This window comes from Cyprinodon tularosa, unplaced genomic scaffold, assembly GCF_016077235.1.
Source record: "Cyprinodon tularosa strain WSP-4 unplaced genomic scaffold, ASM1607723v1 ctg87, whole genome shotgun sequence".
Lineage (NCBI taxonomy): Eukaryota > Metazoa > Chordata > Actinopteri > Cyprinodontiformes > Cyprinodontidae > Cyprinodon > Cyprinodon tularosa.
The window spans coordinates 1,477,425-1,489,526 of NW_024039640.1; the positions used below are offsets into that span (position 1 = coordinate 1,477,425).

The 12,102-nt window shown below is 35.5% G+C and overlaps 1 protein-coding gene across 3 annotated transcripts in view; it reads left to right on the forward strand.

Annotated features, from left to right (window-relative positions):
- LOC119775395 (limbic system associated membrane protein) overlaps window positions 1–12,102 on the forward strand; it is a 747,266-nt gene that overhangs the window by 335,892 nt on the left and 399,272 nt on the right. For 2 of the 3 annotated variants that reach the window (XM_038273363.1, XM_038273365.1), the window contains exon 2: window positions 8,207–8,285. In XM_038273363.1, the coding sequence (XP_038129291.1) occupies window positions 8,207–8,285 (79 nt within the window). Of the gene's footprint in view, window positions 1–7,854; window positions 8,286–12,102 lie in introns of those variants that run through there. The other variant, XM_038273362.1, reaches the window with a different exon arrangement.

Below are 12,102 nucleotides of genomic sequence, written 5' to 3' on the forward strand. Positions count from 1 at the left end.
GTTTTTTTTTTTATCGGGTTTACAGCAGAGTTTAAATGGTTCTGTCAGTCATTTGGCAGCTTGTGTAGCTGTATACTAACAGATAACTGACCGACTTCAGAGAATCTATGGCTAAAGATAGAGCTCAGCACCACACAGGCTTCTCCTCAGTGTAAATCTGTATGCAGATGCATACTCTGCTTTCCGCTTTTAAAGTGGTCTTAATTTAAAGTGGTTTTAAATGCACGCTATCCTCCATTAACTGTGTGATCTCGGAAATTGCCTAAACTACCAGAGGATTAGGGCAGCAGGATTTTAGGGTTGACTTCACAGCACATTGGTAAACAGCTTGTGTGGAAAACGATAGTAATTTCAAAGATCACACATCTAAACATTTGTTGATTAAATAAAAAGACATTTTCTAACACAATATTCTTTTTTTTTTATTATTATTATTTCCATTAATAAAATCCAGACTGCGTAAAAACTTTCTGAATTAACTCCACATGAAAAGCTTATATCTCCATCACTCTATTGGAAATTAACCTTACATTTTTACGACACACAAAAGTACCCAGATTTAATGCTGCATAAACCTTTCTATGAACCTGGTGCTGTAGCATATGAAGTTTGTTATTTAGCTGGGCCAAGCTCTGATAAGTTTTATTGATATTTCTGAAGACATTTCATGGCCAAGGCAGTGCCCTCTGACAGCAAAACTTTGTGGTCAATAAAGTTATTTCAAAGTTGTTTTACTTACGTCTGAAGTTTGAATGTGATTAGTTGATGCTATTTGTCTTAACCGGAGGATCACAGAGGTGCAACTAGTGAGGATAGGTGATTTCTTACATTTTATAATCAGGCAAAAGTCAATGAGGTTTGTGCTCATTACTTATTTTTGATTGGGATGTTACTGTGTTGTTGAAGGAAGGAAGATTGGTGCTGTTTAATGGAGTGATAAGGATGAACTTGGGCTGCAACTGTCTTCTGGTTTTGACAATTGCTCAGATTTAAAGCAGGTTTAATGAAATAATCATTTAACTCCAGGTTAAACATATTTCAGTTATGAATTATTGACTGAACCGTTGAAATTCAATTGAAATAGGCTAAGAAAAATAAATGAAAATAGACTTAGACAGATTTTATTTTTTCATTTTGTACACACAAGTGTATTCAAAAAGAAATTTTGTTAAGCACAGCTCTCTAGACTTTCATTTTTTTAAGTGCAGCCTTGATAAAAGGTAAACAGCAGTAATAAAAACACTGGTGAAAAAAAGTGATGTAAACATATATATAGTATAGGTACAGCTCCAACATTCAGGTTTTTTTTTTTTTTTTTTAAATGGTTGTGAACCATAATGGGAAAATTAACGAATAATATGGATATCACAGTTTCATCTATCCATCTTCTCCCACTTAGTCCTTACCCATCAGTCTATGGGCGAAAGGCGGGATACACCCTGGACAGATAACCAGTCTGTCGCAGGGCAACAAAGAGACAAAAAAATACACACAACCATGCACACACGCACTTAAGGAAAATGTAGAGAAGCCAATTAATCTAACAGTGAGGTTTTGGGACTCTGGGAGGACGCCGGAGTACCTGGAGAGAACCCATGCATGCACAGGTAGAACGTGCAAACTCCATAAAAAACGACCCCGGGCCAGGAATCGAGCCCAGAACCTTATTGCTGCAAGGCAACAACAACCCTCCGATATCACAGTTTGATACATATTAATTTGTCCAAACAAAGATAAGTTTTTAACTAATTTAGAGCAAAATGTCTATGAATATCCAAGAGGTAAATAAAACATTTGGCTAAAAAATATTTCATTAAATGTTTGGCCTAATCCTAAATCAATAACTGTTTAGACAATTGATTCTTAACCTTCTGTAATTCTTCCTGAAGGAATAGGGTTGAGTTCTGTATCATAGTTGGAGGCATTTCTCTGTATCAAAAAGCATTAAAATGTCAAAAAGAGTTTTAATATTAAAATAATTTATTATCATGGTTTATGGCACAATGGGAATGAAGGGTGCTTCCATTACTTTTTATTTATTACTATTTATTTCATTTGGCTACTTATTTTTCTCTAAATGAGTTCATTTAAAAAGAATGGCTAAATAGCTAAATTTAACCACCTTCCCTACCCTGTAGCTTTGAGTGGTGATGCCTTGATTTGATAGGAACGAATCGAAATATTACAGAATAGTTACTGTTAGGGTTTTTAAGTTTCCCCAACTTTAACCTATAAAGAAAGAAACAAAGACAGTGTAAAATTTTTCTTGACCATGCTTTGCAAAGGGAAAATACACAGAGCTTTGGGATCTCTGTGCATCATCGTCTTGCTCCACGCTTGCAGGCTTATTTATTGAGCAGTCAACACATTACAACGGCAGGCGTTAGTTTCGATTACGCAATCTCTTAGACATAGCATGAACTTTTAAGATAGGGAACATGTCTGGTTTCAGTATACGCTTTTAAAAAAGGTGTGGGGGGTCATGAACCTTTTAACTTCTGTGTTTCTTAAATGAAAAACAGGAAAGCATTCTCGCAAAACATTTGACCGTCTTATGACCTGCATACAGTACACTGTTTCCACTGATGAGAGTATCATAGCAAAAGAAATGATTAAAAGTAATATAAAAGATATAAATGAATAGAATGATAAAAACAACAGAAATCATAAAACAACAGAAATCATAATAACTCCAACAGTTACTTTTGCTTATATCCCAAAAAAAAAATCTTTTTTTTTTAGCTCAGTTGTAACCAGGTTGATAAATGAATAAAAAAAGTAATCCAAGCCTGAGCTTTTTATAGTAAATTTACAACAGATTTATTTTTTGTTATAAAAGCCACTGTACTGTATTTACCTGGCTGTTAAAACACATACACCAATTAGAATAGAGCAAAAGCAGGAGAGGGTCCAACCGTTAAATAAAAATATAAATAATTTTGGCCAAGCTGTGTCGTAAAGTTTTAGGATGTTTTAAGCATTTCTGCCCTACAAAAAAAAAAAAAAAAAAAAAAAAAAAACTGTTGAAGAATATCGACTCAGCCTGAAACACTTCAAGGGATTGGTCCTGCTCCAAATAAACAAATACCTGTACGTTCAATGAATAACGAGGACTCTCTGCATTTACTCTTCCTAAGCCACTTTAAAGTACTTCTCTTTTCTTTACCGTAGAAATATACACAATTCTTCAGTTAGAGGAAAAGTGTGCAGTTTTTAAAATCAGATTCTATTAAAAGGTCAGAGATAGTTACTCTTACCCAACAAACATGACATAAATCCTTGTTACTAATCCTTTAAAAGCAACTCCAAATGTAAAAATGATTATAGCAGTTTCTACAAGTTGTGTCTTAATAACCTTTAAGCCATCAGCATGTTTGCTTTATTCACATAAAAGGTCATTAAATGTTTAAATGGATGCCGGATACTGTGTTCTAATATTTTTCTGTGTGAACTATGTACTGGAAATGTAAGTTTGAAGGTATTTCAGGTCACAGGAATGAGCTTTTAAGGCAGATTGACCCTAATTGTTGAATCCATGGATAAAAGTGATAACATTTACACCTTCGGTTGGTCTTATTCGCCTTAATGCAGAGATTGTTGGACCAGGACAAACAATGTGACACAGTTGCAACAGATTGTTTTTGGTGTTACTACTGTGATAAGCAGGATGACAATGAAGAAGAAAGTCTGTCTCATCAATTGTAGACCAAGCAACAAAAATAGAACATCAGTCACTCCAACCATCTATAACTATCCATCATATCTGTTTGTATGACTCTGTTCCACTAACCTTTATCCTCCTGATGTCTTTCTATCAGTAATAGTTGAAATACTTCATTGTTTTATGGATAAAGATATAGTCTTTGTGTTGACATCTGTGTCCCTAATTGATTCTTGTATCCTCTTTTGGATGTGGGCGTGGCTTCACACCAGTGTGCAGTCATCAATAAATGGCAGCAGCTCCTTCACATAAATGATCACACGCAGGCCAAACAAAATTCATGTCTCTGTGTTGTTTCTTGCCTCCATCTTAAAACGGCTGATCAGCTTTTGTGGCGATGGACACGCCAACACTTTGGTTTTACTCTTATTTTATTTTATTTTATTTTTTTTTTTAAATACACTGATCTTAGGTCCCTGCCTCTCTCCCTGCTTTTGGTATGCTGCATACCAGCATACCAAAAGCAGGGAGATGATGATCGGTGATGCACTAACTCTCACCTCTATATCCCTTAAACCAGTGGTTCCCAAAGATTTTCTTCTGGGCCCCCCTTTGGATTACAATAAAATGTCCACGCCCCCCCCCATAACCCCGACCCCCCCCAAAAAAAGAATCAACTGGGCACACACATCGTTCAACCAGATATAATAAATCTATACACATATTTTGTTTTCAAACTCCACTGAAGTTTATTTCACACTTCAGGTTGCAACAAAACAAACTACACCATCTTTACAGTGGAACACTTTTGTGTAACTGCATTTTTTTCATAGTTCTATACTGTAGATTAGAAGAGGATTCTTTGTTGTCTGTGTTATTTTAAACATATTTCTTTTTTTTTTATTTGTAACAATATTTAACTTTGCTATAATCTATACATTAAAAAAGCCTCTGTGCAAAATGGAGTAAAAACATTTAACAGCTCCCTGAGAGTTTTTTCTTTGTACTTTAATCCTCACATCTTTTCAGTGGCTGTAGTGAGCCTGCTTTTTGATGTAGATCTTCTCAAATCTGGGTTGCAGTGTCACAACTGTCCATTATGCTCAGTCAAGCAAGCGCTGTTTTTTTCTTTTTTTTTTTTTCTTCATTCATCCATACCGCTTCCCGCGCCCCCCCTGCAATGGCATTGCGCCCCCTCTAGGGGGCGCGCCCCACACTTTGGGAACCACTGCCTTAAACAATCATATTTTTTATCTTAAATAGGAGTCAAACTTGCTTAAAACAGCTTAAAGGTCAAAGCTACAACTTGTTCATCAAAGCGATTAATTTAAATTAGAGGTATAATATTCACAGAACGTCTAGAGTGGCTTGGAATGAAACTATTAACTTTTAATGAAAAAATATACAGTATAGAAATTATTGTTTTATGAACTTTGAAGGGTTGAAATTATATATATACATGTGCCTGTGGTTATAATGCGAACGGTGATGATTTAAAGGAATAGTGGAAGATATTTTTCCTTTTTCTGAGTAAATAAGTGGTATTCCAAATTGTTAATCATTCTGGTGATAAGTTTCCGTAAGGCCATCTTACTTGCTCATTCTCCTTTTCACTTACTGGTGGTGAGTCTGACATGTTAAAACAGTGTACATGAGCAGAAATGGGCTACTTTACACTCTTGCACATGTTTAATAGGTGTTCCCTTTGGGAGCGGGTGCAGGGTTGTGCATGTGCTTTTTCTTTGAACCGTGTAATGCCAAATGTATCGTATTTGATACATACGGTTTCTGAAATGTTTTGCATCTGACACCTTTTGCATAATTTAATGGTAAAAACTTTGCTCAAAATCCTATTGTACACAATCAGATATACCTGATAACAGCCAGTGGAAGACTACACAAAAAATAATCTTGACTTATCGCATAGTAATAAATTATTAATATCAAAAATGTATTTCTGTTTTTTCTTTTTACATATTTTGTTAAAAGGGCAAATAAGGAATTCAAACAAAAAAAAAAGTAATTTTCTGTTTTGTTTTATTGTTGGATCAGGCTGTAAAGGGTTAAGGTGGAGAGGGCAGGTCTTCCACTATACCTTTAAGGAAGCAAAGAAGCACAGAATGAATGTGGAGTTTGCTGCTTTTCTTTCCTGCTAAGGTATAAATTAGTAGCAGATCTATTTATCAGCTGACAAACATTATAGAACTAGAGTGAACGGCCAAGTGTGTGTGTGCCACTTAGAATAGAATAGAATAGAACAGAAAATCCCTTATTGTTCCACATTGGGGAAATTATTTAGTTTATTTTTTTCTGGAAATTCACTTACTGGCTGGGAGGGGTTAAACTTGTAGTTATCACTACTATGTTTACTTGGCTAAGGAAGTTCCCAAGACACTTAGGATACTAGATTTAAGATATTAACCCAAGGATAATCAGTTTGTATAGCACCATTCAGAACAAAGAATATCCAATCTGATTTACATGATTTAAACTATAAAACAGGGAAAATAAAAGCAGAATAAAAGATAAAAATGATAAAAGCAGGCTGTAAAAAAACAGACAAAAAAACATCAGTACCACAAACGATACTTCAGTTAAGAATTTAACTTTAAGTCAAAGGCTTCTTCTTAACAATTTTTTTTTATTATTTTGATTTAAAATAACTGAGGCTTTCAGCATAATTTAAGTGTTCTAGTATTTTTTTTTTTTTAATAACTAAATGCTCCTTGTATTACGGAAGAGGATTAGGGCCACTGAAAAAAAAAAACTGATATTTTTTTATTTTATTTCACTATAGTATGGGAAAAAAGTCAGAATTCTGACTTTTTTATTGTCAGAATTCAGTCAGAATTCAGAGATTAAAGTCAGAATTCTGACTTTTTTATTGTCAGAATTCAGTCAGAATTCAGAGATTAAAGTCAGAATTCTGACTTTTTTATTGTCAGAATTGCTATACTAAACTGAAATAAAATTTACAAATCAATTAACTTTTTTTTTTTTTTTTTACAAATCAGTTAACTTTTTTTTTTTAACTGGCCCTAATCCTCTTCCGTAGTAGAGGATTAGGGCCAGTAAAAAAAAAAAAAAAAAAAAAGTTAACAGATTTTTAAATTTTATTTCAGTTAAACAGAATTAAGTCAGAATTCTGACTTTTTTTATTGTCAGAATTGCTATACTAAACTGAAATAAAATTTACAAATCAGTTAACTTTTTTTTTTTTTTTTTTACAAATCAGTTAACTTTTTTTTTTAACTGGCCCTAATCCTCTTCCGTGGTAGAGGATTTTTAAATTTTATTTCAGTTTAACAGAATTAAGTCAGAATTCTGACTTTTTTCTCAGAATTCTGTCTTTAATCTCAGAATTCTGACTTTTTTTTCTCAGAATTCTGACTTTAATCTCAGAATTCTGACTTTTTTTCTCAGAATTCTGACTTTTTTTATTGGCAGAATTCTGAGATTAAAGTCAGAATTCTGAGAAAAAAAAATCAAATTTCTGACTTTTTTTTCAGAATTCCGAGATTAAAGTCAGAATTCTGACTTTTTTTCTCAGAATTCTGACTGAATTCTGACAATAAAAAAAGTCAGAATTCTGAGAAAAAAAGTCAGAATTCTGAGATTAAAGTCAGAATTCTGACTTTAATCTCGGAATTCTGAAAAAAAAAGTCAGAAATCAGATTTTTTTCTCTGAATTCTGACTTTTTTTATTGTGAGAATTCTGAGATTAAAGTCAGAATTCTGAGAAAAAAATCAGATTTCTGACTTTTTTTTCAGAATTCCGAGATTAAAGTCAGAATTCTGACTTTTTTCTCAGAATTCTGACTGAATTCTGACAATAAAAAAAGTCAGAATTCCGAGATTAAAGTCAGAATTCTGACTTTTTTTCCATACTATACTGAAATAAAATAAAAAATCAGTTAACATTTTTTTTTCCAGTGGCCCTAATCCTCTTCCGTATTATCCAGCATTTAACTTCCCTGACTTCTCATACATTTTGAACAGAATCTAATTTCAAAATTCAAAGCCATCCTTCTCATATGCCCTCTTTGTTTAATCTGTTTGCAAATATTTTGCTGTGTGTCACTAAAAGGGACCTCAGGTGGTGCTGTTGTCCTGACAACCAATGAGGGGAGCCTCACAGTCAAAGGCTGGATGATGTGAAAGAGAGAAAGAGGGAGGAAGAGTGAGGAGGTGGGGAGTTATTTTCACAGACTCTAAACAGTAGTCTGCCTCTCTCCGTCGCCTCTGTGGGTTGTGCGGTCCCTTTACGCGGAGAGCATTACGCATCACTGGACTATAGAGCGAGGACTCCGCACTGTTTCCCTCTCAGCCCACAACTATTTCAATCTCTGTTCAAACTCGGACTGTTTTTGGACAGATATTCACTCTGCGTTTATTGACAGCAGAAGTCTGGAGCACTCTTTCTGGGTTTTGCACGTTTTGGATCTATTGCTCCCGAGACGCGTTTTGAGATGCATGTGGGGCGCAAATCGTGTTGGAAGCAGCTGCAGGCTTCGTTTTTCAGACTGCTCTGTCTTATCCCTACAGGATTCCCCGTCCGGAGTGTGGATATGCAGCGGGCCACCGACAACATCACCATCCGTCAGGGCGACACGGCCATTATAAGGTAGGAGGCGCATCTCAACTTTTCCTCCCTGCAGCAGCATCCATCCTGCAAAGGAAAAACTAACAAAATCTGTTTATTGCACTCCATGTGGGAGATTTTCTTTGCTTTGATATTATTTTCTCGGCATTGCATTGAGATTTTTTTTCTTTTTTTGGTGTAAATCATTAAAATGTCCTAAAATACTGTAGGTTTAAAGCGAACCATGTCCAGCCAATGGATTGTTTAAATGGTTTCTGTGCAATTTAATATGTTTAGTTTATAAAGATGTGCATTTAAAAAGAGATAGATCACTTATTTGAACAATTGGCGTCATTGTTTTGAAGGATGTGATTTATTTCTTTTGCATTGGATTATATCATTATATCACAGAAAGATAACAGTAGGGATATTGTATGGCACAGTTATGACAACTTTCCTGTCGCTTTTGGATCTTCTTGAAATAAAAATAAATGAAAAGCCATTTGGAAAGCAAGGAAGGTTCTGGTTCTAATTTATCATTGCTTTGGTTTGGGTTTGTCCTTTAATGGTGCATTTAATCCCTGCTCAGATGACTCAACCTGTCAACTTTGTCATATCCAGATGCTGCTTGGGCAGATGTCACAGATCATGTGTTTTTGACAGCCTAAATAAAGCAGATTCCACTTTTTTTTTTCGTTTTTGGTGGACCTAACCTGAGAAAGGGGGGTGAACTTTGTTCTAAAAGTGACGTTCAGTCCTGGACACAAAACCTTCACTTCATTGATTTCACAGCTCATGTTTTAAGTCCATTTACATTGCACTGCTGAAGGCAGAGCTGCCCCTCCCCAGCCTACTGCTGCTGCAAATACTGGTAAACTCCCTCAAAGTAGGCTGTAAATTTTCCCTCATTTACAACTTATAGCTCTTTTGAAATATTTCAAATTACAATGAAATGATTAAATAAGGAAGAAGTAAATGTAGAGACGGGCTATGTTTGCAAGAGTATTTTAATAATTGATATGTTGCTTTGATTTAGCAAAAAATGTCCATATTTAACGATTCATACTGTCAAATTTAGATGTACACTGTAAGTCATTTTTTTCTTAAAATAAATGCATTTATTCTTGGATTGAGGAGGTAAAAGAGAAATTCTGCTAATGGAACAAGGCAATTTACATTTAAAATAAGAAAAAAAGAATTACATTGTCTCATTTTAAGTGCATATTACCTAATTATCTTATTTTAAGGGTAAAAACACTCATTCCATTGGCAAACTATCTAATTTTTCTGCTCAAATTAAGGGTAAATACACTTAATTTAAGATATTTTTACTTATTTCTAGATGTTTTTTCCAGTGTATATTGACAATATTTGTTTAGGTTCAAGTTGTGGAGGCGTCATCTAATCTTTTCTTGTCCCACACATCAGTCTTTGTAACATGTTGCTTTTTGCTGTGCATGCACACTTCTAGTGTTTATGTGTCCGATGACCTTGATTTTCAGCCATTTACTGCAGCTTCACTTAGAAAATGGATGAGAGTTTCAAAAACCAAACTTCCTTACAATTTTATGAAATGAAGAACTCAGAAAAAGGATTAATAATGGGGTGTATTTTGGAAATTCTTGGCTATAGAGCAGGTGTGGTCTCGTGCATGCACTTTTTTCAATAAGTGAATTTAGCATTTCTCTTGTTGCTCATGTGGTTCTAGATAATATAAATATCATAACACATAGAATACATAGCTTTAGTTGATATGTATCTCTAATTAGACTCCTAGATGACTTATATATCAATATACCATTGCTTTTCCTCCAAAACAAAAAACAAACAAAAAAAACAACTTTTTTTTGTTGTCAGTTTATTTTTATTATACTTTCAATTGAAACGTCAAATTAGTTTGGATATTCCACTTAAGAATTACCCTCCTCAGGTTTAGACCTGTTCCAAAGGTGGTGAGTTACATGGCAACAGCAAATCACCTGGTAGGGGTGGCCAGTGATTGGCTAAGGGTTGCCATGGTCAGCCCTGGCCCCCTATCTAGCTCCGCCCCTATTGTTACAGTGGGTCCTGGTTGGAAATGGACACTTCACTCACGCTCTCCGTGTTTCACGGATTGCGTGAAAAACATGTGACTACTATAGCCACTAGGTGGCAGTCTTGAGTCCATTTTGTATGCACCCCCATACATTAAAGGAATAGTACACCCAAAACATGATTAGCCTTCATTTTCTACTCACCCCCATGCTGAACAACACTCTGGAGTACTTTTTTGATATCTCAAATGCATCTGGAGATCTGGGAGGCTTCTTGCTGTCTGCTGACATTCAAATAATGGAGGTCTATGGCGCCCGAGACAGAAAGGTCCATAAAAGTCCACAAAAAACGTGTCAATATTCCTCCATACTGCTCGTCCAATGTATTCCAAGTGTCCTGAGTGGGTAGCATCCAGAATTTAATTGAAACAAAGTCATTTAGAATGTTTTTAGAGCATAAACAGTAGTGTATAGGATTTCCTAAAAGCGCGTTCACGAGTCTACGGAAACCGTGGCAGATCAAACCAGACGAAAGTGCGCATTCAGCTCGGCAAAGAACTCATGCTCTTCCTCAACACTGAAGTCCTCAGACATTTTTCTTTCGTTGTTTCTTTCTTTGCACAGGTAAACAGCACATTTCTTCATCTACGCTTGCATTATCGGCAGAGCAGACGCTGAATGCGCACTTTCATCTGGTTTGGTCTGCCGCGGTTTCCGTAGACTCGTGAACGCGCTTTTAGGAAATCCTATACACTACTGTTTATGCTCTAAAAACATTCTAAATGACTTCGTTTCGAGTAAATTATGGACGCTACCCACTCAGGACAGTTGGAATACATTGGACGAGCAGTATGGAGGAATATTGACACGTTTTTTGTGGACTTTTATGTACCTTTCTGCCTCGGGCACCATAGACCTCCATTATTTGAATGTCAGCAGACAGCAAGAAGCCTCCCAGATCTCCAGATGCATTTGAGATATCAAAAAAGTACTCCAGAGTGTTGTTCAGCATGGGGGTGAGTAGAAAATGAAGGCTAATCATGTTTTGGGTGTACTATTCCTTTAAGTATTTTGTAAGTTTGAAGGGGCACAACCATTAAATGTCACCTCTCAGATCTGTTCTGACTAGAAAATCCTCATGCAAAGATGCACCACAGATCCCTGACAGAAACTGCAGAATTTGTTAGCAACAGTAGAATAGACAGAGATTAGGAGGTTCTGTCTATTGGTGAAATTGGATGGAGAGCAGTCCTGAAGGCAGGCAGTACCTGCAGCTTGAGGCGGGTTCCTCTGGTGACAGTCTCAGTACTGTTTCTATATATCAAAGTGACGGGCGGCTGCAGACCCAGAGCAGAGGGAAAGATTCAGGCTCTGTCTCTACTGAGTGTTTAGTACTGCGATGGAGAAGGTTTATAAACTTAAGCAAGTTGCATCAGCAGTCAAATGTTTTTTGGGAATGGGGACCGATTTTCTTCTTCACTGCTGCATGGACACTTGAACAGAAAAAAAATGAATATATGATTATCATTTTAAGGATAATGCAAATATGTCCAGACCTGCTAAATAGAGTAAACACACTCAAAATGTAACGTTGCCAAGTTTTTATTTGCTGGTCTAAAAATCTCAAAGATTCTTGTCCAAGTCGTTTAAACACTAGTTAATTGAAATAAATCTGTGCAAGAATCAAGAAGCTCATTTAAATTATTTTTATACATGTTTTACTGACCAAAATTAAGTTTGTTTCCTAAAAGCAGGACTGTTATTTATTTATTTTTTAAATTTTTTTGTTAAAACCCATCCGATTTCCTCTCTAAAGATGGTTACCG